This window comes from Molothrus ater, chromosome 3 (genome assembly GCF_012460135.2).
Source record: "Molothrus ater isolate BHLD 08-10-18 breed brown headed cowbird chromosome 3, BPBGC_Mater_1.1, whole genome shotgun sequence".
In the NCBI taxonomy this organism is placed as follows: Eukaryota; Metazoa; Chordata; class Aves; order Passeriformes; family Icteridae; genus Molothrus; species Molothrus ater.
Genome location: NC_050480.2, coordinates 30798783 through 30826266, shown reverse-complemented (window position 1 = coordinate 30826266; position 27484 = coordinate 30798783). Strand labels below are relative to the sequence as shown.

The following is a 27484-nucleotide window of genomic DNA, read 5'->3' as shown; positions in this document are numbered from 1 at the left end:
TTCTCCTCCTCATCCTCCTGTCCTGCCATAACTCAACCTATTTAGACACACAGTTTACGGCAACTACATAACCATGAGCCACACTTCCCAAGTAGGATCCCCTGTCTCTTGATACTACTGTGTTTGCTTTGGTTTTGTGAGACTAAGCATTCCAGCTTGTGTGCTGAGCTCTGTGTCCCCAGGGTTCGAGCTTAATGCAAACTACAAGACGGCTCCCAGGATTAGGTTGGAAAAGACCTCTGAGGTCATCGAGTCCAACCTATGACTGAACACCACCATGGGAACCAGACAATGGTACTGAGTGCATTGGACTGAAAGACGTCCAGTCTTTCCTTGAGCCACCTCCAGGGATGGTGACTCCACCACCTCCCCGGGTAGCACATTCCAATGTCGAATCACCTTTTTTGTAGAGGAATTCCTCCGGCTGTCCAACCTGAACCTCCCCTGCGCAGTCAGGGGTTATAGCCTCTTGTCCTGGCACTGATGGCTGGGGGGGAAGAGGCCGATCCCCGCTTGGCTGCGACCTTCTGGGACTTGTAGAGAGCGATAAAGTCATCCCTGAGCCTCCTCTTCTCCAGCCTAAAACACTCCTACCTTCCGCTACGCTACACGATCGATAAACATTTTTATATCCATATATTTACAAATTATTAAGTCTGCAGCGTTTTCTACAGAACCCCGGGGTTTCAGCGCGGCCCGCGGCTGCCCGGCCCCGCCTGCGGGCGCGGCCCTTGGGGCGGTGCGTCACTGCCGCGCGCCGGCCGCCGCCGAGGCCCCGCGCCAGGGGCGGGCCGGGGGCGGGCACGGCGCCGCGTCAGAGCGGGGAAACGAAAGCGGCGGCAGCGGCCTCGCGTCCTCCCCTCTCCGCACCCGAGAGCCCGAGCCCGCCGGAGCCCTTCGGAGCCCGCCGCGCTTTCGTCGTGAGTACCGCCCGCTCCAGCAGGGCGCTGTCCGTCGACCCCGGTCGTGTGCGGGTCAGCGCAGGGCGCGGCCGCCGGCGGCTCCCGCGGTCTCCCCGCTGCCCGCGCTCCGCCTGCGGGGGGGTCTCGGCTCGGCCTCTGGGACCGGGGGCTGCGCGGCGGGCGGGGTGACGGCGGTGAGAGGCAGGGAAGGCAGCGGGGCTGGTGAAGGGTTCGGAGGGTAAGGACTTTGCGGATCGGCTGAGGGAGCTGGGGGTGGTTAGCCTGGAGAAGATGAGGTTCAGGAGAGACTTGATGGCTCTCTGCAATCCCCGAAAGGAGGGTGTAGCCAGGAGGGGTTCGCCCCTTCTCCCACGCAACCAGGACAAGAGGACACAGCCTCAGGCTGCGCCAGGGGAGGTTTAGACTGGATATCAGGAGGAATTTCTCCACAGAAGAGGTGATTAGACCTTGGAGTGGACAGCCCAGGGAGGTGGTGGAGTCACCATCCCTGGAGGTGCTCAAGGAAAGACTGGACGTGGCACTCAGTGCCATTGTCTGGTTCCCATGGTGGTGTTCAGTCATGGGTTGGACTCGACGGCCTCAGAGGTCTTTTCCAACCTAAACGATTCTGTGAGAAGCCGCTGGTGCGGTGCAAGGGGGCTGTGGGGCATGGCTGGGGATGTGGAGGGGCTTTCCCTCGCACCTGCGGGGCTCCTGAGGGACCGGGTGTCCCTAAGTTGTACCTAATTTTGCATGGTTTGAAATTTGTTGGGAAGTCAAGTGTGCTGAGGGACCCTTGGTGGAGTTTGGAGGGTGAGGATCTTGATAGGGAGCTGGCAGGAGTGAGCTGAGAGTGTTGGTCTCTCATTTGGCTCTCTCAGAAGAAATAGAAAATGGCTGGTTTGTTAGAGATAAACAAGGGTAAAAAAACAAACCCCTCAATTAAGGTAAGAGCAGATAAAGGTGAGTTGTCTATAATAGAACTTCTGGTGGAAGGGAGAAGTTTTCTTAGCCATAGTGCAGTGAGGTCGTGGGGCTAAAGAAAGGATTTGGCCTTAAGCTGCCTTGTATGTGTTTGTGAAAATAAGTTTGATAACTAAAGGTTTGAATTGGTGACCTGGGACATCTTTTATAGCCCAACAATCCTATGTACAATAATAAACACTAATCAAGGTACGGTTTCTTTTTTTTTTTTCAGTTGCAGGGAGGTTTTAGCTGGTGTGCTAAGTATTTTTGCCTTTACACTTTTCCCTTTCCTTGCTTGTTGTCTTCTGCAAGCCTTCCAAGCTGGCTTCTATTAACTCCATCTTAAGCATTAGACCTTTCTCTGAGTTTATGCAAAATTATCAGCCACATCCAGAAGCTGGATATTTTGCCAGTGATGCCTGGTGAAAAACACAACTGCACACACAACTTGAGCACACATATTTAATGAAGTTCTGTTATAAAGGTTGTGTAGAAAAGCTCCTTTATTAATTAAGATTTGCAGAGGTGAGGTCAGAGTTGTTTGGAGTCTCGTGAGAAATTGGTTCCACCTTGCATAATCTCTATTAGATGGATCTGACATTTTTTCAGTGTGTTTGGATAAAATGAATCTTTGATTCAGTAATAGTAATGAACTGCCATATATTTAAGTTATTTAGCTGTCTACATCTGGGTTGACTTCATCTACTTGCATTTGGGGATAAGTAGGTTGTAGAAATGATTTAAAATTCATCGGTTATAGGGGAATTTCCATATCAGTTTCCCATTTGATTAGTTAGACTAGGTGTTTGCAAAGGCGAGTTCAAAAGAAGCTAAGACTTTTACCTGAAGACGTTTAAGCTGAGAAGCCTAATACTGAACAGCATAACATGATCTATGCCACCACGCTGCTGTGCATTACAAAAAGTTATGCTTAATGTTTGCCAAGTGTGATCTTCTTCTTTTAGCCTTTCAGGAAAACATGAAGAGAAGGACAGAACCCATATTTAGCAGCCCCCAAAATAAGCAGAAGAAGAGGATAGAAGACTTGGGATTAACCCTCAGTTCTACTTCAGATGATGAAAATCAATTTAGTAATCATACTACTCAAGGTAAGGTTGGAGATCTGGAATGTGCTGCTGCAGGGGATGTAAATAATAACCAGGAATTGAACCTACATCTCCTGAATCCTGATTGATAGCCTGAATTTCAAGGATATTCTCCTTTTTTAGGAAAAAAGCTACTTTATTTCTTTTTCACAACCTTGGATTGGTGTGAATTCTTTTAGGCTTTTTAAAAATCTTATGTAAACCTTTTAATCTGGGAATTGTATGAATTCAGACGTAGAAAACTGGATTTGGATCATGACGTGCATGATCCAAAGCTCTAAACATTCTTGTCATATTGATCTTTTCAGTCTCAGCAGTTATTTCTGGTTTGGAAACTCAGTACTGAGGCTTTGTGGGTGTTACACCATAAAGAAGCATCATAATTTTGTTTAAAAAGGAAGAAAGAAACCAGTAGTCTTACCACATTTCTGCAGATGGGAGAAATTGAGACGAATACAATGGAGCCAGTTGGTTGGGGCTTCTACTTTGTAGGATTATCTCTTCTGCTGGCTCAGTGTGATTTTGCCAGGGGGCAGAGTTGTGAGAGCTCACAGCTATGTCTTTCTTTTCAGAAAGATCTATTAACTAATTGCCTACTTTTTCTTGGAGTGTGCTTTCTCACCTGGAGTTGGGATATACCACAGATGAGGCATGTGACCCACACAATCGGTGTCGCTGTTGTGGGACACTCTAAACTCTCCCAAGATGGTACTTCAGGTTGCCTCACTGTGTGCCTGCTATGTCAGAGTCTTAGGATTTCTCATGGTCATGAGGTGTTCAAGTGCCTGAACACATAAAGAAGCGTTCCCTTGTGAAAATGGAAGGGGTGTGTGTGGAAGGTGAGGGGGTTGGTGTGGGAGTAGCTGTAGTTGCAGTGTATAGTGTGTGTACCTGTCTGACAAGGCCCAAGGTGAGGGAGGAGGCCAGAGGTGCAGCATGTGAGAGCTGGGGTAGGCAGTGCTCTGTGCACTCAGGGCTGAGCTAAAAAATCCAAACTGATGTTTTTTTCATTTTCCCCCTCCTTTTGCTTATTGAGTTCATACGTGAATCAAAATAGGCTGTAAGCCTTAGTGTTTAAGAAACAAATTGATACAGTTCAATGACAATATTATGGGTACAGTTAATTGTTTATTAATCTATTACACCCATTGTGGTTTCTAATGAAAGAAGAGAGGTTGGGGAAAGAATTGATTTAAGATTTAATCTCAGCTGAGCATGGCTTAGCATATCTTAAAAACAAGAAGAGTTGTAAAGGGACTCCATTGAAACTTATGCAGTAGGTAATTGTGTTTAAGGCACTTTATGAGTCTCTAGAAAATAAGACAGGTAGCAGTTAGCAAAAAGTTAAAAAGCAGGTAGCAAAGTTAACTGAAGCTCTGTACTGAAGAAGCAGAAAGCAGTAACTGACCCTAAAGCAAAAATCCTTTGTAAGTGTGTTCTTAGGTAAAAGCTCTGTGAAAGAAACAGGAGTATATCGTGTGATAGATATTTGAAAATCAAGATGGGTACAGAATGTTGCAAACACAGGTTGAATCATAGCCTTCCTTGTCTGGAGCTGGAAGCCTCAAATGTTGATACTGTAAAACTCGAATGTAGTAATGTGGGGACACAAGTCCTGAATCTTAAAAACTGATTGCTCAGCAACAAACACTGAGGACACATTGAAAGGGTTTTAACTACACTTGTATATTTTACAGTAGTGTTCTTCATTTTTACTTCACTTTCTTGTAATGGCCTTTTTTTGCTGATTTTCAGTTGTGTCCTGTTACTTCACTGATGCTCAGTTTTCCAGAACAGGAATATACAGAGATCTGTGAGTTGAGAGAGAAATAGTCTGTGTTTTTCCTTAAATTAGACAAATCTAAGAAAAGTTCAATCCTTCTTTTAAGTATTTTAATATCTTTTGGGTTTTTTTAACACTTTTGTGGAATTAAATTATTCCTTCTTAAGAGATAAACAGAAAAAGATCAACTCTGCTAACAATCTTGTGTTTTATGTCAGGACAACTTTTGTAGTTCAGCTTCCCCTATTTGTACAAACCAGCACAAAATTATTTCTAGCACTTGGCAAACAAGGGAGCTCAAGAGGCAGAGGGCCAACACAGAGCATGGCTGGGCTTGCTGTGAATTGCTGCTCCTGTAGTCTGTATGAATTAGCTGTAGTGAGAAACTTGTGCCACTGCTTCATCCTCATAGTGATATTACCCCAGGAAAACCAGAAGGACTCATTGGATTGTAGGGCCTCCCTGGGCACCCAGCTGGTACAGAGTAGGCTGAGACAAATGAAACTGCCATTATTCCTGCCCAGATCCCAGTTACATCCTGCCTGGAGCAAGTAGATTTGGGCATCTCACAGCTGGAGAGTAGCAGTGAGGACTTCACAGTTCATACAGGCCTTGGTTCTTATCAACTAGATCCCAAGGTGGAACTGGGCACAGACAGAGCTTCTTTATTTGTGCCCAGGAAGGTTTTGGTGCATCAGTTTCTGGTGAAGAAGGTTTATTTTGAGTGCTTGCTATATATGTTGATATTACCTTGACTGAACCATTGACTTAAGTTCTTCCTCAAACGTCTCTCATGGTATTTTAAAAAAGATTGCTTTCCTCTGACCTTGTCTTTCACTTGAGCTTGTATGTATCTGTAAATTCTAGAGGTGAAAAACTGTCTCATTTGCTGTAGTGAACTTGGGAATCCTTGCTATTTAACTGAAGTATAATAAATGTAGCTTTCTCTTCTTTCTGCAGTGTTGGCCATTTGGTAGATGCCTGTGTACTTGATGTGAGGTTTTGGCTAAGTTAGGGATGGATTGGCACTTGAAGTTAGATAGGATATGTAAGAAAATTCAAAATGTTTCATCAGGGTGTAATTGTCACTATTCTCATGAGAGAATCCCTGTGGACCTTCTCAGCTCCTCAGGATCATTGCAAAGGTCAGGCACACTACAGTACTATTGTGGTCATGCTGTGGCTGCTCTGCTGTGTGATGGGGTTTGCCCAGCCCTCTGTGGGGCCTGGAATCCATGGGGTCAGAGAAGCTGTGTGTTTCCCTGAAGCAACAGGGAAGATAACCAAGTGTTGGTTGCACAGGGTGTGTTATATTGCACCTGCATGCTTCCTGTAACTCATTTGAGATACTGAAGTGTCCTCTGTGTGTGTTCAGATGATTTAATGAGTCTCACTGTATTGTGATTACTGAGATGTCTTTCTTCCATTTTATTTATATTTTCATTCTCACTTTTTTGTTTGTTTTCAGAATCTTCCAGTAGCACCAGTGGCTCTGACAGTGAGAGTGATGAAAAAAGACCAGTCTTCAGCAATGAGTTCAAACAAGACTCTCTTGTGGAGGGTACTTCATCCCGCTACTCAATGTATAACAGTGTCTCCCAAAAGCTGATGGTAGGTCAAAACAGTTTTGGACCAAACTATTAAGAACTGATGAGAGCAAAGTGAAAAGACCAGTTTGTTATAAAAAATACTTTGATTCTGATCCTCTTTGTAGCAGGGTTCTCTGTCTTTTATTTCCTTACTGTTTTGTACATACATGAAATTGACTGCATCCCCATGTTTTGTTATTGTTCTCTTATTGCTAAAATTTACTGAGAGAAAACCTGAAAAACTAGCAGATAATGGTCATAGTTCTTTTAACCTAAGAGATGTGTATGTGTTTCAGGTGCAATGTCTTGCATTCCTCCTCTGAGTTTTATGTGAAGTTTTAACTGGTATTTGAAATGCATGTGAATGCATGTTCACAACAAAGAATATCATCACAACATGAATTTTTTTCTATACCACCGTCTTTTTTTATGAACCATTCATGCTTACTGAACCCTGTGATGAATGGCTCCAGGCTCCTCACTACTTTTCTCTCTGAGCAGGCTCTTCCCGCATTACTGAGCCTTTTGCTGTCATTTCAAACATCATTCTTCAGATCTAGTTTTTTTTGTATCTTGCCTAAGTGAAGTGAACTCACTCGAAAGTCCTGAAAGCTACAATTGAAATTAAAAGTGCTCAGTGCCTTCAAGTCACTTCAGGGCGATGTGCCATTTTCTGCACTATTCTTTGACCTCTGCAGTAGTACAGAAACTCAAGTCCACTTGCCTCAGAGTGCTCCCTTTGCTCCTTTTTAGGCCAAGATGGGCTTCCGGGAAGGAGAAGGTCTGGGAAAATATGGCCAAGGCAGGAAAGATATTGTTGAGGCCTCCAGTCAGAAGGGAGGAGAGGCTTTGGCCTGACCCTCAAAGGGTTTGATGGGGAGCTCAATATTGATTGGCAGGATGAGCCAGAGGTAAGTACTTTCTGTTTTAAGCCATTTCTCTTGTTGTGTTCAGCAAAGACTGGGTGAAAGAATGTGTAAACTGTGGTTTTTCTTGGCAGCTGTCTCTTTTCCAGTGTCTCTAAACTGTACTTTGAGTACTAGACTTCTGTTCTGCCTTGATTATCAGACTCTAATAAAGGGGAATGTGGTGAGGTTGGGTGTTTTTTGGTTTTTGTTTTGGTTTTGGTTTTTTTTTTTTTTTTTTTTTTTTTTTTTTTTTTGTCATGGAGGTGTTTGAGGTTGTTTTTTATTTTAAAAATAAATAAGACATGTTTTAGTCCAGGAGGAAAAAACTCTACAGTTGGCGCTGAAGTCATGGCATAACCCCTTATGCTAGCATTGGGAGGCAAACTTTTGGGGAGCAATTAGTTTTTATGTTTTTCTAGTAAAAACATCTTTGGCTCTTCCCATGACTTGTGTTTGCAGCCTAGTGCCTATGAGAAGGTGGACTGGTGCCCTGAGTGTACCACAGAGATCCCAGATGCTCAGGAGCTGAAGGAGTGGATGACTGTGGGGAAGGTAATTTTTTATGTCTTGGTACTCACCAGCCTAAGATAAAGCAGGATACTCAGCCTGGGACAGTTGCCATGTCAAATAGCTGTAGAATAGCATGAACTCTGAACAACCTCTTGAGGTTGCTAGTTTAGCTTCCTACCTAAAGCAGATCCAGCTAGATCTGATCAGGTTGCTCAAGGCCTTGTTTAATGGAATTTTGAGTATTTTCAAGGATGGAAGCTCCACAGCCTGTTTGGGCATCTGTTCAGTGTTTGACAACCCAGTTGACAAAAGAAAATTTACATATGGCTAATTAGCATTTTTTAATGTGGCTTTTGTCCATTGTTTCTTGTCATGTCGCTGTACATCTCTAGGAGCCTAGGTCAACCTTTTCTGCCTCCTGTTAGGGACTTGTCCCGTTGTTAGGTACAGCAATAGGATCTCCCTTTCTGCATTCTGAACAAACTGTTCTCAGCTTTTTCTCATATACCAGGTGTTTTTTGACCCTTGTCATTTTGCTGGCCCTTTTGCTGCTTTTGTTCCAGTGTGTCCATTCTTATACTGGGGAGTGCTTAAACTGGATATAGTATTTCATATGCTATCTCAAGATGCCTAACACGGGAGAAAATTCCTCAGCCTAATTGCCACACTTCTGCTGATACAGCCTAGTGTGTGATTGGCAGCCTTCATCCATTATTGGTACATGCTGCATTCTGAAATGACAATATCATGCTTGCTAATTGCTCCCTGTGCTCTTGTCCTGTTGCAGAGGAAGTTGATGATTGAAGATGAAACAGAGTTCTGTAATGAAGAGCTTTTACATAATGTCCTGCAGTGCAAGGTGAGCCCCCCTTTTTAGAGAGGAACTGAAATTTTGGGGAAGCAAGTGAAATAAGTAATTAAAGAAGACTGAGTAGTTAGGTAATTGACAAGAGCTCAGAATGTCCTCTGTCACCTTGATGTCACTGGGATGACCTAGCATCCTTTTTTTTACTATCTGTTCAGCAGCCTGTTTTGAATCTCAGCCTTCTGAGAGATTTTCTTGGTAAAACTCTAGCTGGCAGCTAAGTGCCCTGCAGCTGCTCACCCATTCTACCACCAGCTGGATTGGGGAGAGCATGGGAAGGGTAAAAGTGAAGAAAAGTCATAGGTTTAGATAAAGGCAATTTAATAAGTAAAGCAAAAGCCACTCAATGGAAAGAAAGCAAAACAAGGAATTAATTCAAGGAATTAATTCACTACTTGCCATGGGCAAGGTGTTCAGCCATCTATCTTCAGGAGAGCAGGGCTCCATCATATGCAAGGGTTACTTGGAGAGTTAGGGTTTTGTCTTCCCATGTCCTTGGCTTCCTCCTTCTTCCCCCAGCCTTATATAGTGAGCATTATGGGGTATGGTATGGAATATCTGTTTGGACAGTTGGGGTCACCTGTCCCAGCTATGTCCCCTCCAAACTCTGCAAGAATGCATTCCCCACCTACTTGCTGGCAGGGCGGTATGAGGATCAGAAAAGGACTTAATGCTGTTCAAACTCTGCTCAGAAGTAACAAAAGCATCTCTATGTTATCAACACTGTTTCCATCACAAATCCAAAATGTATCTCAATACTAGCTAATATGAAACTACTACCCCCAGCCAAAACCAGCTCAAAGAGGACAGAAAGCAGTCACCTGCCCTTAGTCCGACTGAAAGGCTGAAGGCTTGACTAAACTAAGGAAATGAGCTCCCCTTCTTTTCTTGTCTGTTCAGTCTTTTCTCCTAGATTTTATCATGCTTTTGTATACTGCAGTAGAGTGTGTGTTTATATATGTGAAAGAAATACTTTAGGCTGGGACTGCTTTTGAGGTGGCTAACCATGTTATCAGGCTCTGGAGCTATCAGTACAGAATTTGTCAGTGTTATTAAATTTGCTTAAGAGCTGAGGTGGCTTAGAAGAAGAGCAAATATCATTATGAGACAGAAAATCATTTTGTATTGGTGAACCAAATCCTGCATGGAGTTTGCTGTCTAAGGAGAGAGAAGCAAGAAGATAGGAAATGCTGATGCCTACCTATCCCTCCAGCCAATGCCAGGTCCAGATGAGCTTTGTTTCTGTTTGTGCAGAGTGTATTTGATGAGCTGGATGGAGAAGAAATGCGTCGAGCCCGAACAAGGTCTAACCCCTATGAGATGATCCGTGGAGCTTTCTTCCTGAACAGGTTTGTAGAATGTCTGGTACTGCAGTCCCTTTTCCATGTATGTCCATTTGCAGCTGAGGGAGCCAAGGATGAAACTTATCAAGGCCCTATTTACGTGTTCACAGGGCTGCGATGAAGATGGCAAATATGGACCACGTCTTTGACTACATGTTTACAAACCCTAAGGACTGCCAAGGGGTGAGTTCCTCTAACTTTCAAACAGCAGTGCTTTCTCAGAGAATGTGGAAGGTGGGAAGAAAGGAGAATCTTTAGGATACTAGCTGGGAAAACAGGTCCTTGAAAGATTCCTCTGCACAGTGTAGTTTATGATGTATGTGGTTTGACTGACGGGAGCTGTTACGGGTCAGAAGAATTTCCTCAGTTTCCTTTTGCAGGTGCCTTTGATAAAGGAGTATGATGCAGAGCTGCTCTACTTTGCTGATGTGTGTGCTGGTCCCGGAGGCTTCTCTGAATACGTCTTGTGGAGGCGCAAGTGGCATGCAAAAGGATTTGGCATGACCTTGAAAGGACCAAATGATTTTAAACTGGAGGACTTCTATTCTGCTTCCAGTGAGCTCTTTGAGCCTTATTATGGTATGTAGTGCACCCATGAGTGTTACCTGACGTTTTTGCTTATGCTGAAGCCTCTGTATTAGTGGCAGGACTGGTATTGATACCAGCAGGGGGATCTAGGAGAAGCCTAGGGAAGCATTTTGCAAGGTAGAAGGGGGCTGCCATTGGAGAAAAGGGTTGAGGTTGGTGAGCTTGCATATCGAGAAATTTTTCTGACAAGTAATTCTCATTTTTTCAAAATCATTTGCGTTTATTACCAGTCTGACCTGGGAATATGTTTCATTGTAGCAATTGATATTTGAGTTCTTTGCTTATCTGAACATTATAGAGTGCTTAAAGATTGCTTGACAATGTTTTTCTCAAATCACTGATCTCAGCCTGAAACACTGTGAATGAGATGACTTGTCATAGAATCATAGAATTGTGTGGATTGAAAGGGACCTAAAATCATCTAGCACCAACCCCCCTGCTGTGAACAGGGACACTTTCCAAGAGACCAGATTGCTCAAAGCCCCATCCAAGCTGGCCATGAACAGAGACTGGGCATCCACAACTTTTCTGGGCAATGTTTTCCCAGTGACTCATCACTCTGAGTAAAGAATTTCTTGTTAATGTCTATTTTAAACATGCCCTCTTTAACATGTTTAAAGCCAGTATGCATTATTCTATCACTATATGCCCTGATAAAAAGTCCCTTCCCGTCTTTACTGTAGCCCACTTTAGATACTGAAGGGTGCCTGGACTCCCTAGAGCCTTCTCTTCTGTAGGCTAAACTGCCTCAGTGTTCTCAATCTATCCTTCTGGGAGAGGTGCTCCAGCCTCCTGATGTGCCCAAAGATCTATTAGCAGAGCCAGTTAGACACCTCATTTACCCAACTGTCAGCATGTTTCTGTATCAGACCTTCCTAGCTGTGCTCTCATGATTGATTGTGGGCTCTTAGTAAAGATAAATAAAACAGATTTGGGCTAGAGGCTGTATCTGAATCACTGTGACTAAATGAGCTGCTTAATCCAAGGAGGTTTGTTATGTTAACATGTTTTACCTAGCATTGAGAAGGACTAAACAGGTGTACACAGACAATTGCTGCATCTCATCTCATGCATTGTAACTTGTTAATCTTGATGATGTGTTTGAGCCCTCTATCTGCCTTGCCTTTAGGACTAGGAGGGGAAATCCAAGGATTGCTAGTATTTGTGCTTCTTATTTCAGACTATATTAAAGAAACTGTAAGGTGACTGTTGTGTAGAGCAGGGAGTTTGCTTTTCTGTTGTTGTGCCTTGTGTGGTTTTTTTTTTTCTCTCCACCACTTACTCATGTTGCTGCCACTCTTGACACCTGACTATGAGCTCTTCCTAGAGAATGGTTAGTAGCACTTAAGGATTAGATCTTAGTTAAAGTGAAGGTTCATGGCAAGGGCAGCAAGGCAAATAAACACCTTGGTTGCAGTGTTTAGATCTTCATAGTTCACAGCAAACTGGTGTTACGGAAAGGAGGAGATACCTGGAGAAATTAATAGCCCAATGATTTTGATTAATTTTCTTGATCCCTTTCTGTTATGCTATAAAGTCTAGTGAGGTGTGTACAAACTAATGGGAAGGAAGTAGCCTGGCATGCTATTTCTGTTGTGAAGAATGGTAAAAAATTCCAGTGTCACTTCACTTACTGACAGGATGGTTGTGAGGAGTTTGGTTATCAAAACCATATCATGGATCCTGATCTCTTCTGCTTTCTAGTCCTCCAGCTGAGGTAATAGAATCTGTAGTCGTAGAAGATTTACAGGGTCTAATATTAAATAGAAGTTCGGGCTTACTTGAGGCACAACTGACTGGAGCTCTAGAATATACCTTAGGTCAGCTTTCTAAAACAGCAGCTGGGGGACAGTGTAGCTCTTTTAAAAGAGCCATAGAGGAAAACTGTATGAGTATTCGTGCACAAATCCTACGTCTCTTTCCCTACTCCCTTTATAAACTTGTTCACAGTTTTTTTGGGGGGGTTTGCTTTTTTAAAGCCCAAATTACACTGTGCTTGAAGATAGGCTATTATGTTTCTTTGGAATGATTTGAATTCTTAGTAGAAGGTTACAAATGCACAATATAAAGAATTTTGCCTTGTCTGTAATAACAAGTTTTTAACAGGTGAACTGTGCAGTGCAGTGCAGTTGGATCTTACATTTTCAGTAGGTTCAGCTATGTGCCACTCCTGCTTGGATGAGAATATTATGTTGTCATATAGTCTTCATTTGTCTTGTGCTGAGGCTAATGTGCAACTCAGCATTTGAGCATGGTTCTTGTATGGTCTTGTTTCAGCCCCCCAACCACTCAATCTGAATAATTTTTCTGAATTAAAAAGTATCTTTGGTGGTAAACAAGGAACTTTGTAGTGTTTATTCCACCTATCAAGGTCTTTGTAATTTCTGACTAAATGTTGATTGAATACAATAGATCATCTGCACATACTGATCTTTTATTTGTACTTGCAAATGTATTATTGATTGTCTCCTTTTTTTTTCTTTAGGAGAGGGTGGGATTGATGGAGATGGAGACATCACTCGATCAGAGAACATTACTGCTTTCCAGAATTTTGTTTTGGACAATACTGATCACAAGGGAGTGCATTTCTTAATGGCTGATGGGGTTGGTTAATTTCTTTTTCTTCCTGCACTAAAAAAACCCTGACAAAGCTGACACCTTTGTCTGCATGCAATAGGGTGTTTGACACGTGTAGTTACAATATGAAATTGTACAAGCCTTGCCATTAAAATTCCTAGTGCTGATTCTTTTACTTTAAACAAACAGAAATGATCATGATTCCATTATTTAGTTCCTCAGAATCCTTTGCTTGACCAACAGATTTGTGGAGATACTAATCATATGCTATGCACTTTGCAGGGTTTCTCAGTGGAGGGCCAGGAGAATCTGCAAGAAATCCTGAGCAAACAGCTCATGCTTTGCCAGTTCCTCACAGCACTGTCCATTGTCCGGACAGGTATGTTTTGTCCATTAATCTTCCTCCTTCTCTAAGGTGTCTATGGCACTGGGGAACGTTGCTGTACAATTTTTATTAGTGCCTTGAAGTCTGCTCTGCCATGAGTTGCACAGAATTGAATGTGTATGCATAAGTCCTGAGATGGTTGTCACAAGGCTAAGAGATCTGGTGAGAAAAATAAGCTAATCTGTTGTGATAACTGGGCAGTCTACCTGAGATTTATGGCACTAGCTGGACCAACTTCCTCAATATCCCAGCTGATTGGAGCTGAGTGGTGTTTATCCAGTTCTTTCTTTCCTCTAGCTTTTCTCCTTTAAATCTGTCATCTGGTGGATAAGAACTAATGATGCCTTACCCTGTCTTAGCTGCACCTCGTTGTTGGTAAATGATGGACCTTACACTGTGTCTCGTTCCGATGGGTCCTGTCTTCCACTGAGTTTAGTTAGCCTTTGGCACTGATCTAGAAGACAAATAGTAACAAAGTGATAATTTGTACCTTATGCCCTATGCTTAGAGGAACCTGAGGCTATGATCTACTGAGGAGTAGTCTCAAATGTGATGTGATAAAAGGGGCAGCTTTCTTTAAGTCTTTCCTACATGGGTAGATGATAGTTCTGTAAAAATGATGATAGTTCTGCCTGCTTTTTGCTTGGAGAAATTGGGAATCTTGTTTGAAGGAGAGGGGCAACACAGACTCTTTTCTCTCTAGATGACAAGTTGTTCTGTTTAGGTAACATCTATTAGTCTTTTCCTCTAGTCTGAGGTTCCTTGTTGCATATATCAGGGCTCCTCTTCCCTGGAGGCTTTGGGATAGCATGCTGCCAGGCCTTAGGGCACAGTCTGGGCCTGGAAGGGAAGGATGGGAGGCAGATAGGAGGTTTGCTTGTGAGACAGCCTACATACAGCTTAGATTCTTGCCAAGGGAATGCTTTTCTCTCTTTGCTGCAGAGATATAGGGAAGATGTTTCATGAAGTCTTGCTGGCCCACTTCATAACTGTGTTCTGGATGCTGTTTAATTGCACAAAAACTCTGTTACTAGTTCTGCAGAAGGATTGAGGTGCTCAGTATCTCTGTATTTCCTTATTTTCTGCTGGCATCAGCATACTTCCTCTTTTTTTTTACAGGAGGACATTTTGTCTGCAAAACCTTTGACCTGTTTACTCCATTCAGTGTGGGTCTTGTTTATCTGCTGTATTGCTGCTTTGAGAGAATTTGCATCTTTAAACCTGTGACAAGCCGCCCTGCTAACTCGGAGAGGTGAGATGCTCGAGCTTGACGGTCTACTAAAGAAAACAATCCTCTAAATACAGTGATAGATGGATTTGGGTAAGCCTAGTGGAGGCTTTGTGACCTGCCTCAATTAGCAGCTGTCTTAGAGGAGGAAACATTTTAGATGTTTGGTAAATTACAGACAAGGTAGAGATGATTATTTGCCAAATTGCTGTTATGGGAAGGAAGCTATGGAACTGGGTATGTAACAGATCTTGTTTTGCATGAAACAGCTATGGTTTCAGTGAAGCTAGAGGATATATGAGAGGTTGGACATGAGCTGGCACTGTGTGCTCACAGCCCAGAAAGCCAGTTGTATCCTGGGTTGCTTCCAAAGCAGCATAGCCAGCAGGATTAGGAAAGGGACTGTGCCCTGGTACTGTGCTCTGGTGAGACCTATCCTGCAGTGCTGCATCCAGCTCTGGGGTCCCCAGCACAAGGAAGGACATGGACCTGTTGGAGCAAGTTCAGAGGAGGAAAACCAACATGATTTCAACGATGGAGCACACTTCCTATGAGGAAAGACTGAGAATTGGGATTGTTCAACCTGGAAAAGAGAAGGCTTAGGGGTGGCCTAACTGGGGCCTTCCAGTACTTGAAGGTACTGGATGATCTTTAAGATCCCTTCCAACCCAAACCATTCTATGATTCTGTGATATTATCTGTGTTTTCGTTGTACCTGTCAATTTTAGCAGCATTGATATACTACTTGGGAGAGATATGTGAGGGGTTTAGATAGGGTTGCATTTCCCCGTCTTTCCAGAGCTTAGAAAATGTACGATGACTCAGTGATAGGTCAGTTTGCATCTTCCTAAGGATATTCAGGAAGAAAGACTTCCTGGGGTTTGGGAAGCTCTCCTTATAATGGGAGTGTGGCAGAAAAGTTGGCTGTGTGAAAGAACTGATCTCTCTGCCTTGCTGTGCAGGTACGTGGTGTGCAAAGGCCTGAAGTCAGGCATTGAAGATGTGCGGGATTACCTGTTCACAGTGAACATCAGACTCAACCAGCTGCGCAATTCCGACGTGGATGTGAATCTTATCGTCCCGCTGAACGTGATCAAAGACAACCAGGACTTCTACAATTACATTGTCCAATCCAATGAAAAGTGAGTTACTGTGGGTGATGAAGGCTGCTGGCTGTAGGCAGATTAATTTAGCATGGCTTTCTGGTTTAACTTCCTACACTCATGGAAGTACTTGTTGATGCTGCCACACTGCTCTGCTTTTGTTCTCTGAGGGGTTGAGCTGAGCAGGGGTCTCTGTGCAGACAGAAATTCTGTATTACTGTTAGTGACTGTTTGGCCTCAGAATACTGTGTAGAAAAGAAAGTACTGCCTAATTTGTTCCAGTGATCTTCCTGTCAGTTTGAATCATGTTGGCTAAGATCCCTCATTGCTCTGTGAATCAGACTGGCTTCCCCCTGTTGTCCCAGCACTCTTTCTTGTTTTGAACAGTAGAACAATGTTGGTGGTGATTAATTTGTTCCCTGACTAAAACTTTTCTTCTCTTTTAGCCACTGCAAAGTTCAGATAAAGGCACTAGCCAAAATCCGTGCCTTTGTTCAAGACACGTGAGTATATTCCTCTGCCTTTTGGTGAAGACTGAATTAACCTACTATTAATGAATTGTTTTGCCCTTATTTAATAAGTTATTGATTTGAGCTGGTACTTGTCTTGGCCTTTGGAGCCAGGAAAGTGAAAAGTACTTTTAGGTAGCTCAGTTTGTGTCTCCACCTGAGTTATTTGCAGAGATGTGTGGGTGGCTGGAGGAGTCCTGAAAATTGATGGCCTGTTATCACCCTTGTTGAGAAGGCTTCCATGCATTGGATGATTTCCAGTTACCATAAGTGAGCTTGCTTCTTACCAGGAATGTAAGCAGAAAAGTAACTTGCAGCTGGTATTTTCAATTCAACAGTAACCATCCAAGTTGAGTGTGGTTCATAGCTGTTCATCTTTCCAGGGGCAATTCAAAACATCTATGTTACAGACCTAGAATTACCTAAAGTTTGATGTTAATTGCTTGCATAAAAATAAAGCCATTGCAATGTTTCCCTGCTATGGCTTTTCTGCTCAGGTGTTATCCAGACATAATATGTGGTAGAAAGTTGAGTGAATATGGTTGTTAGAAGTTATCTTAGAGCTGATTCTACCTTGAAACTGTAATTTGTATGGCCTTCAGCAGGTTTTCACTGTTATTCTTAAGTAGGTCTGTGTACCCAGCTCTTGGAGATTAGCATAAGTTTGTACAAATACATAACTCAGTGAAAATATTTATACCCAGTGGTACTTTCATGGAATGAAGTGATGGCTGATAGTAGTGCAAACCATGAAACATAGCTAAACACAGGAACTGGAGGGTGAGGAGGGAAAGCAGCAGCCTCTTTCATACAACCCTTTGTGGAGCAGTTTGTTTGTTGTTCTCAAGCCAGATGCTGAAAGTTCCAGATTTTATAAGTCTGAGATATATAATGCTGCAAGATCAAAGAGGTTTCACCATCTTTAACAGTTTGCGGTCTTTCTTTAGAACGCTGGTTGAGCCGCGGCAGGCTGAAATCCGAAAGGAATGTCTCCAGTTATGGGGGGTAAGTAAGGTGTCAAGCAGGCAAATTGTGAAGGTGTCCTTGCTATAGTGAAACAAGAGTGGAGCTGCAGTAAAGATAGGACTTTCTAGACAGAGGTTGAATATCTTGTCTTGTGGGAAAGTCAGAAAACGTTTCAAGCTGTTATGTAATCAAACAGGATGTCCCTGATTTACTGTGTATGCCTTAACTGAGCAGGCTTCTTTGCAGTTGAGAATATTTCATTGTACACAGGGTGAACTTAGCACCTAGATCCCAAGCAGCAGAGCTCTCTAAAAGGTCTTGTTTTATGAGTCTGCAGTTTCTGTTTCTTAAGCTTTTGACTGCAGTGGGGCCATAGATATGGCAGTTAGTTTCACAGCCTGATGGTGTGTCTTTGATGAAAGGATGTTTCATCAAAACATGCATGACATCAAAGGTTTAGATGAAATCTTTCTGGAGTTGCTGGTTGGTTTCTGTGAGATGTGGCATGCCTACATTAAATTTGCAAAACATGTGAGACATTTTATTTGCCACATGACATCTCTTCTTCATCTTGAATCCCAAGAGCAGGAGTTTCAGGGGCAGAATGTCCTGTCATATATTGAAACCAGAAATGTTCCTTTGAATGTGCCAAAGAATTAACACTCAGTATCAATTGTTTGAATTTGTTTTCAGATTCCTGATCAGGCTCGTGTTGCTCCTTCATCTTCAGATCCCAAGTCCAAGTTCTTTGAGCTGATTCAGGTGAGAGCTTGCCTAGAGTCCTTTGAGTCCTTTCATACAAATATAACTTTTTTCTTTTCATATTGGAATTAAGAGATGAAGAAGCTAGTCCTGGATTATTGCTTCATGTAGAAGTTATGTTTACCTGCCTGTTGATGCATTGTGTCTATCTTGCCTTTTCCATATTTTGCTCTTTAGGGCACAGACATTGATACCTTCAGTTACAAACCCACTCCTCTGAATTCCAGCACACTGGAAAAAATTCGCCAAGTGTTAGATTACCGGTGTATGGTGTCTGGAAGTGAGCAGAAGTTCCTCTTGGGGTTAGGGGTAAGTGCTAAGAACAGTCTGGGAGTCCTGCTGATTAATTTCAATGCTACTATTCTGCCTTGCAGTTTCATCCCATCTTTTTCTGCCCCTAAAGGCCTAAAAGAATCTCATCAGCAGTAGCTGAGACTGCTAGTTATTTATGTTTCTTTCTCCTGATGTCACTGCCTTTCACACTAATTAACCCTTTTTCTGTAATCTCAGCCTACACAGAGACCTGCACTCCTGCTAGTGTCTCTAATTATCTTCACTGTCCTTTTAAAGGTGTTCTATTTCTGCTTCTTTGTGTGGGTGTGAAAAGTCACTGGTAGATTAGAATTGGTGTTTTTGTTCCTTTGCTGTAGCGGTTAAGGTTCTTAAAACTTATGACAAAGAAACTGCCTGTGACAGCCTAGGACAAAAACATTGTCTGAGGGTTGCTCTGCTGTTAGAGGTCTCTTCTCCACCCCTGCCCTCAGGAAACCTTGGCTGAATCTGACTCTGTCTTTATGTACAGAAATCACAGATCTACACCTGGGGTGGTCGCCAGTCAGACCGCTGGACAAAGCTGGATTTGAAAACTGAGCTGCCACGAGATACCCTTCTCTCTGTGGAGATTGTTCATGAGCTGAAAGGAGAGGTAGGAACTTACTCTCTCTCTTACCATTTTGCTACAAATGGTAAGCAGTTTCACTTAATCTCTGTACGATACTGCAGAATAAATGTTCCATCTGTGCCGGGTACAAGGTGTTTTTTTTTATAGGATCTTTAGAGTAGCTATTTTGGATTAAGTTCTTTCTGTCCAGTCCTAGAAATATGATCTTTCAGCATTGTTTTGAAAACATTCTGGACCTGATGTGTAGCTGTTCTAAGTGGAGCTGCACGTGACATTGCCACCATGACTTCATGTGTCTGTGGCTCTGTGGGTACATAACTGCTCAGCAGTGACTGCAGGCTATGGGGAGAAGATCCTTGTGGTATATTTACAGTGTAAAGTGAAAAATCCCAGCTGCCTGGGAAGTTTCCCTGTCCTCCTCCACCTCAGACAAGGATACTGTAGTGTGCTGGGCTTTGTGATACCTGTTAAAGCACAGATAGCTGGTGATGGCAGCTGTGGTCTTGCCCCCTCTCCCTCCCATAAGACAGAACTGGGTATTTGAGATGCACCAGTTCTTGGAGGATGCCATGTTCCTGTATAATGGGCAGCAGGGAATTTGTGTGTTTCTAATACCTGGAAAGGTGCCTTCTTGCTAGAAGAGATGTCCTGTCAAAAAACAGGCTATAAATCAAAGCTGAAATATCAAGAGTGTGAATAATCAATCTCTGTATTGCTGTCCTTAGGGGAAAGCCCAGAGAAAAATCAGTGCCATCCACATCCTTGATGTCTTGGTGCTGAATGGCAATGATGTTCGAACGCAGCATTTCAACCAGAGGTATGTAGGTTCTGGAGAAGCTTTTTTCTGTACATGTCTAGGAATGACTGGGAAACAGTGTTCAGACAAAAAGCAGAATGCTGAGCATGGGGACACAAGTGCATTCAGCTGAAACACTGCTATAAAGATGAACTGGGAATGAAGCTGCTCTGAACTGAAGTACATATAGGCTTTTCCAACTGTATCTTCTCTGTGTATGACGGCAGCTCTAGCTTCTTTCTTAGCTTAGGGTGAGCCAGGCACGGCTGGGGTAAACTGACCATTCTGGGAATATGAATGAGCTGAGAGAGAAAGAACGAGCCCTTCTGTTTCCTTCTTTGGGAACATAAGGTCTCTGCTAATCCTGCTAGCCTGATAAATATATCCATGTTCAACAGCATGAGGACTTAGAGAGTAAACTATGGAGATTCATTTGTAATGGATAATAGGCAGTATCACTGGGTACTGCATTGGGAGGGTGGAGTGAAAAGAAGTCTTGCTAGACCCATTTGCCTAGCAGTCTGCATGTCCTGAGTTGTCAAATCACTTACTCTGTTGAAGCTGTTCCCTACCTGCTGTGCCAAAGGCCCCGTTAAATTGCTGGGTTCTCTTTCCATGTTCATTCAGGATTCGGCTGGCAGAGAAGTTTGTCAAAGCTGTTTCCAAACCCAGCCGGCCGGATATGAACCCCATCCGGTGAGTGACACCTCCTTCCCTCAGCCTCACTTGCTTTGGTGTCAGTGTGTTGGAGGACATGAAGGGGAGTTAAGTTTCAGGCTGAAATTCATTGTTCTGTTATGTTCTTTGGAAAGGGGCTAAAAGCTTTTTATACATTTAAGGTAAATATTGTTAATGGAGAAGTTGTGCCCTCCTTTCACATGTCAAACAGTCACATTTTCATCATAGGTGGATTGGCTGGTGTTGATTCCAAATATGTGTGATTGTAGGTCTAGTACCTAGTGAGCTTAATCATTGCAAAGAATTCTGTCCTTGTCTGCCCTGAAGGGTCAGCAGCAGTACAGTGATGCTGACTGTTAGCAAATGCAGGACTGACCAGCATCTCTGAGGACAAGGCTTTAGTTAAAACCCCCAGGAAAGTTCCTGACAAAGGACTTCAGCTTTGCTTGTCTCCTGGCCTTCTATTTCATTAATTCTACTGACAAAACAGCTTCTCATTCACAAGCTGAAGTGCAGCAATATCATGAAAAAATCTGGAGGAAGGGAAAAGAGGATCTTCTCCTTGATGGCTTAATGAAAGGTAACGAGTGGAATCTCTGCCTAATGACAAATGAACAGTTGTAATAATTGGAGGAACCCAAAATGCTGGGGCAGGCTGAAGGTGAAGTGAGAAGGAGAGCTGGGGAAATGGATTGTAGAGGGGTCATTTGCTGCTTTTGTGGAAAGGTGTTAAAGTGTTTCTGCTGTGCTCTTTGAAGCCTGATGCTTGTAGCAGTATGTGGGAAATGAGTGGTTGGGGTGTCCAATCAGAGGCAGTGCTTTTTTAACTTACTGATTGTTTTTCTGTATCTCAAAACAACAAAACCAGTTTGATGTAATGACAGAATGAGGACTCAAAACAATCTTTCCTGATTTAAAAAAAAAAGCTCTTTTTACCTCAGTGTAACTAACAATTTTGTTGTACCTCTGAGGATAGTAATGGTGAAGATCAGATTGTTAATTTTACTGTGAGGCCAGCATGTTGAAGCCAGAACATGCCTGGGACTGACCTTGGTCAATTTATCTGATGGGAAAGCAAAAGCACCTGACTTTCACTGTTTTCACTTTCCTGTATAGTCAACCCGAGGTAAAAATGCACAGTTGCCTTAGCAGCAAGGACATTTATCTGCTGCTTACAGCAATCCAGCCATGAGCATGCAGGTGTCAGGTTTTCTCAAGCCAGGAAAAACTAGGCACTGAAGCATAAAGATAGAGGAGATAAAGAAGGGTGAAACTCATTTGAGCCTGACTATCTCATGCTATATGAAACCAACCATTTGTCTGCTACCTCTAGCTGGGCAGAAAAAAGAAGCACAATTTAAACTTTTTTGAAATAATGTTTTTGTCTTGTCTTCCCAGAGTGAAGGAAGTATACAGATTGGAAGAAATGGACAAGATTTTTGTGAGGTAAGCAATTGGTGCAAATAAAATGTTAGGGCCCACTGAGGTTATCAGTCACTGTGCAGAGCAATGGGAGGGATGTTCTGATCTGTGCTAGTGTGGTCATGGAGAAAGAGCTGTTAGAGCTCGTGGTGGCTGCTGTTCCTGAGATGCTGCTCACTCAGAGCATTATTCTGCTGCATTCTAAAGCCATAGATGTGGCCAATGCACTTCATAACAGCTGGAGTAGCAACAGTGCCTGAGTTTGGGTGCAGAAGTATCAATGACTTCTCAGTGGCTTGAAAGGTCAAGAATTCACACTTGAAATAGGAACCCTATATGGATTAATTATGGTAGCTTATCACAGATTTTTCACCACAGCACTCAATTTGCAGCCTGGTCTAGACAGGTCTGACTGGTTTCTTTTGTCCTGTGTGGAACGGCAAAAACTCCAGTTTTTCAGGGTGTGATGATTTAATCCTATGCTGTGCAGTGCTGTCAGTTCTCACTGTGACACTCTGGAGAAGAGGCTGCAGGTGGTACCAGGTGTGTACAAGCACAGTAAAGGAAGAAACACTCTCTATCACTGCCTTCTGTCAATGTTTAGGTTAGAGATGAAAGTCATCAAGAGTTCAGGAGGAATGCCCCGGCTGTCCTACACCGGCCGAGATGATCGGCATTTTGTGCCCACGGGACTCTACATCGTACGGACTATGAATGGTAGGAAGAGAGAGTCCCCACTCCCTCTCAACTTTTCTTTGTCTCTCCAAGTAAAAAGTACTGACCAAACTTGCTTATTTTGTAAGTTGGTAAAAAATTATTGGCAATATTTGAATGGCTAGAGATTAAGGGTTTGCATGTAATGAGGGTAGCTTGGACTTGGGTGAGGTTTAGGGTGTTATATGTAAGTTTTTCTGTTGTGGGTTGATTAGATATCATGTGGGTAATTCCATTTATTTACATGACTGACTACCTTCTTTTTTAATGAGATCATAATTTTTCATCAAGATGGTTTCCAGAGTAATAGGAAGTGGAAATACCCTGTTTCAAATGTTAGCTTCTAAATGGAGGGAGAAGGGATTTTTCTCAGTGAATAGAGAACAGCTTGGGAAGCAGGTTGTCTTGGGAGAAGGAAGGAAAAAGGAATAATAGAAGGATCACAGTTACTCTTACAGATTAGATTCCTCCTCCCTACTTTTACTGTATGTGTATTTCTTCTGTGATTTTTTTCCCCCTCTTTTATTTTCTACCTGATCCCTGTAACCCCTCTGCTAGATCCCTGGACAATGGCATACAGCAAAAACTTCAAGAAGAAATTCTTCTTCAACAAAATGACCAATGTAGCGACATACAACCTCCTTCCCGAAGCCATTGCACCCTTTCAGTGAGTATGAGCCAGAGCTGAGGCTGTGGACGGGTATGTGTCTGCCAATGTGTGTGTGTGCCTGGGTGTTTGGAAGGGAGTTCTGCAGGGCTGTGTCCTTGCAGTCTTTTGCAGTGCAAGTGTAGCTGATCACCAGAAGGGTGTGCTGCAGGAGCTGGCACCTTGTCAGGCTGTCAGGAAACTGCTGATGTGGAATCATGGATTTTGCAATTAATGGCTATGAATAGCGAACATGTCACAACTTCGTTCCGCTGTCTGCAGCAGACTACAAGTTACTGAACCTCCTGCATGCAGGGAAGTAGAAATTGAGCCCAGCAACTGTAGTTTGCTGCACCTCTGTATTTAACATGTTTGGTTGGAAGTTGCTAATTTAAAAGCAAATCCCAGCTCATTTAGCCCAGGCTCTGGAATAACCTGTGGGAAGCTGGGAGCTTTTTTTTAAGAGAGTGAGAGAGTAAAACAGTAGCTCCTTGGGAAAGGATGAAGTGGCATGCCATTGGACAGTTATTAACATTGTGCCTGCTGAAAACCATCCCTATCTACTGAGTACTAGGCTGAGGGCATTACCCAAGTACAGCAAATCCTGAGTCTGATGCCTCAGGGCTCCTCGGTAGAGATGTTCTGCACTACCACCATTACCCAAGACTGTGCCTCTGAGTAAGAACTTGGTATGAAATAGCACTCCTGATTTTCTCACTTTGAACCTCCTTACTGTCTAAGAGCAGCGCTTTCAAGAATCCTTAAGCCTTTCTTCATGTGGTGAATGGCAGAACAGGCTTAAAAGGAGAGGCACATGATGTTTTTTCCCTCAGTGTGTCAGGGTGGGGTTAGTTCTGCCTATGTACTCTGAAATAGGCCAGCATGAATCTACAGGAATGGCTGAGGAGGTGGAGGGAGTGCTTGTGTGGGACTCCAGAAGGGATGTGTTGTGGTTAGTGAGTACTAATATGTCTATAATTAGCCACTGACATGTGCTCTTGTCGCTGTGCTAGTACTGCTTTGTTAGAACAGAAGCATTAAATAAGCTATGAATATTAAGTGTCAGTAATTGTACAAAACTAAAGGCTGCTGTGTTGGCAGTAATTAGCAGCTCTGATTTCATTATGGCTGGGACTGTGTGGATGCAGTGAGGGAGGGCTGTGCTTGATGGATGGAGTGGGAGATGGCATTGTAGGACCAGAACTCTCAGCAGCAAAGCAGAGCTCAGTTATTTCACATGAGGGGAAGGAGGGAATGATCCTAGCTGCTTTTGTGCCGTGGGAAGTGCTGTTTGTTTGCAAAGCTACATAGGACAGCTGTTACTGATTATGGTAGGTATGTGGTGAGGGATTAGGTTGCTGCTCCTGGCAGGCTTTCTAAATTCTTCATTAAGGTCTTTCCATTGCCTGCAATGACAGTTTCATCCTCTGAGAAACTTAGGGGGAGGTAGGGTTTTTCCCTAATGACCTGACTCCTTGCAGCAAATACTGAACTGAATTTGAGTGAAGCTAGAATTAACAAGTTTGTTTCCATGGAAATCTCTTAGGCTTGGCTGTTGCTTTACTTTGAGGGCTGTAGAGTTTGTAAGGTGAATGAATAAATGCACTGGTCTTTTCTAAGGCACCTGAGTATTTTTGTGTGGCTCCCATAGCAAGGGCAGCTGTCCCTCGCTGGAAAGGAAGTGTTTTCCTTTCCCTTCCCTGCCAAACTAACCTTGCTCTCCTCTCTGCCCACAGTGTCTGCCATTACAGCCGCCTCTTCTGGGAATGGGGGGAAGGTGTCAAAGTGCACGACTCTCAGAAAAGACAAGATCCAGAGAAGCTATCAAAGGAGACTGTTCTGTCTTTCATCCAAGCACACCACCCCTAACCCTGCTCTCTTGAGGGTGCAGGGAGGGGCTGAGCCCAGCTTGGATTCTTCAGGGACTGATGGGACTGGGAAGGCTCCACAACTCCTATCCTGATATTCTCCAGAGCTGATTTCCTGGAGATGATGGAACCAGAGGGTGGTATGCAGAAGGCACAGGATGAGGCTTTGCCCTGGTAGTGTATATAAGAGTACAGCCCAGGTAGCACCTGCTGCCAGAGTACCCAAGGTGACTCCTGGAGCCGAGGCCTAGTGTCCTTTTGTCCTGACCTACTGCATGCATGAGGCCAAGGGGCTGGCAGCTTTCTTTGCTCCTATTCAAACATTCAGCAAGGTTTGTGGAGCTCTGTGTGTGCAGAACTCCCCAGGCTTCTGCTTCTCTTGCAGTGTGGGAAGGAGCAGAGATGTTTTGATAGCAGGGCTGGGCAACAGCACATTGAAGAGGCCCTGCATTCCCCCTGCCAGCTGTCTCCTTGGCCTTGTCAAAGGCTACACTATCCAGTGGAGGGTGTTAAGTCTTTGGTGAGCTGTGGGCAAAAGTTATATATTCTTGTCAGTGTCTCCAACGCTTCTGCTAGCCACTGGCAGTTCTTATGTGATGGTTCCCTGTTGGACAAAGGCCAATGCAGGTGATGAGTACAGTTCCTGGCATAGATCTGATGTGCTCACACCTCTGCAAGCTGCTGTGACAAGGATTTCCCCTCTCCAGGTTAGTGACTGATGCCAAGCCAGCAGCCTGGGCCTAATTTGTGAAAATGTACCATGGGTGGTGTACATGCTTCATGGTACTTCTGAGACCAAGGTGCTTTGGTTCTTGGTACTTAACATTATTACCTAAACCTTCAGTGAGGAAAGTGGATGTGGGAGGGAAGACATAGAAAAGCTAGGATGCTGAAGTCTCTGGAACGAATGATGGGAATGTCTAACTTAGTTAAAAAGACCCAGGGCTTCAGTAGAAAGGTATCTCAACTTTAACCATGTAGGTTAATAAGAAGCAATTCCTGTCCCCTGACTGTACCCACTGGAAAGGTAACCAGACTTTCCTTTTAAAATATCAGACTGGCTTTGAAATCCTCTGTATCTCATTTGACTCTGGAACTGCATCTGAGGTGAAGGCACAGAGCCAGGAAACTCCTCTCAGTATGGCATTTGTGTCAAGACTTCTCCATGCACTTCTGTGCCAGCCTCAAAGTTGGCTTCTGTTGCATGTTTTACCTTCATTTCTGGTTTCCATGGCACTTTGCCAAGTCTTCCGCATAAATCAGAAGATAACACATAGTTGAATGCTTTGGGATAAACAGCAAGATAGTCCAATTTTTGTTTTGTTTTGTTTGTTGTTCTTGGCTTGTTTTTAAACACTGATTGGCAGTAGGGAGAAAAGTGATTTAGGGGTTTATCTGAACTGTGCCTTAAGGAAAGCTATAGTTCCAGTATCTATAGCAGTTGTTTAGACTGTCTTTTTCTCCACATCCATATGAATGATTTGAACAAGCCTGTGCAGCAAGACATAGAAACCTTGACTTAGACACAGGTCTGCCAAAGCAGTTGGAGGACTGCAGGCTGTTAGTGCATCCTCTTGGCTGATCTGTAGACCCTCTCTGCTCTCAAACATTGGTAAAACGTGTATGAAAGAAATGATGGCTCTTCCCCCTAAACAACAAGAGGTGTGTCATTAGTAGATTTGTCTTGGCAAATGCACTTCCATGAGGGATGGGGAGGAATCTCTCCCAGTGGGCAATAAAGTACCTCAACCTCTGGTGTCCAACCCTGTGTACAGTTGGTTTTTTAAACCAACCAGCAATTTGAGTTCTAAGGACCTCTGTGGACTGCCTTGAGGCTGTTCCAGTGCCAGCAATGCATGCTGCTCCCTCTGCCAGGCTCCTTTGCAGTGTTGTGTCCTCAGCTCAGAGCTTTGACTCCTGTGGGCTGGCAGACAGAAGAATGACTAGGAAGTAAACTAGGATCAGTGTAGGCCTTGGAGGGTACAAAAAAACCTGGTCAGTCTGCAGGCTAGCTTTTATGAATAGATACTTCGTTTATTCAGTTGTCTCTAGTTGCTCATTTTAATTTGCTTTTATTTTTATTTTTGATGCACTGAACCTTGATTCTAAATCTCCCTTCAAGAAGGCAGGCATGAGCCACCAAGCTACTTGCTTCCCTGCTGAGGGATTATGTTGGGAAGGGCGGGTGAGGAAGGTCTTGCTGAAGGGAATGTTTATGTATGTTAATTGCACAATGTATTGTTATTAGGCTTTGTATCATTTTGTGTTGACTTCTATGCTTTCATGTTCTATTACCAATACAGCCCCTTTAGTTCACAGCAGTCCTTCTTTCCTTTGCTTCCCACACAATTCGGGCCAGCAGTGTCTGT

The 27484-nt window shown here is 43.5% G+C and overlaps 1 protein-coding gene across 1 annotated transcript; it reads left to right on the top strand.

Moving 5' to 3' along the window:
* The first annotated feature begins 828 nt into the window (after positions 1 to 828).
* Positions 829 to 27431, top strand: CMTR1 (cap methyltransferase 1). Its single transcript, XM_036379700.2, is given in 25 exon segments — positions 829 to 920; positions 2834 to 2977; positions 6226 to 6368; positions 7100 to 7178; positions 7181 to 7257; positions 7714 to 7806; positions 8552 to 8623; positions 9884 to 9978; positions 10083 to 10155; positions 10353 to 10551; positions 13046 to 13164; positions 13420 to 13516; positions 14642 to 14774; positions 15713 to 15892; positions 16300 to 16356; positions 17310 to 17367; positions 18022 to 18090; positions 18268 to 18399; positions 18893 to 19015; positions 19717 to 19808; positions 20415 to 20483; positions 21864 to 21911; positions 22492 to 22604; positions 23160 to 23268; positions 24984 to 27431. Coding segments are annotated over 24 exon segments (2493 nt in total). The 5' UTR covers positions 829 to 920; positions 2834 to 2847; the 3' UTR covers positions 25117 to 27431.
* Positions 27432 to 27484: the final 53 nt, after the last annotated feature.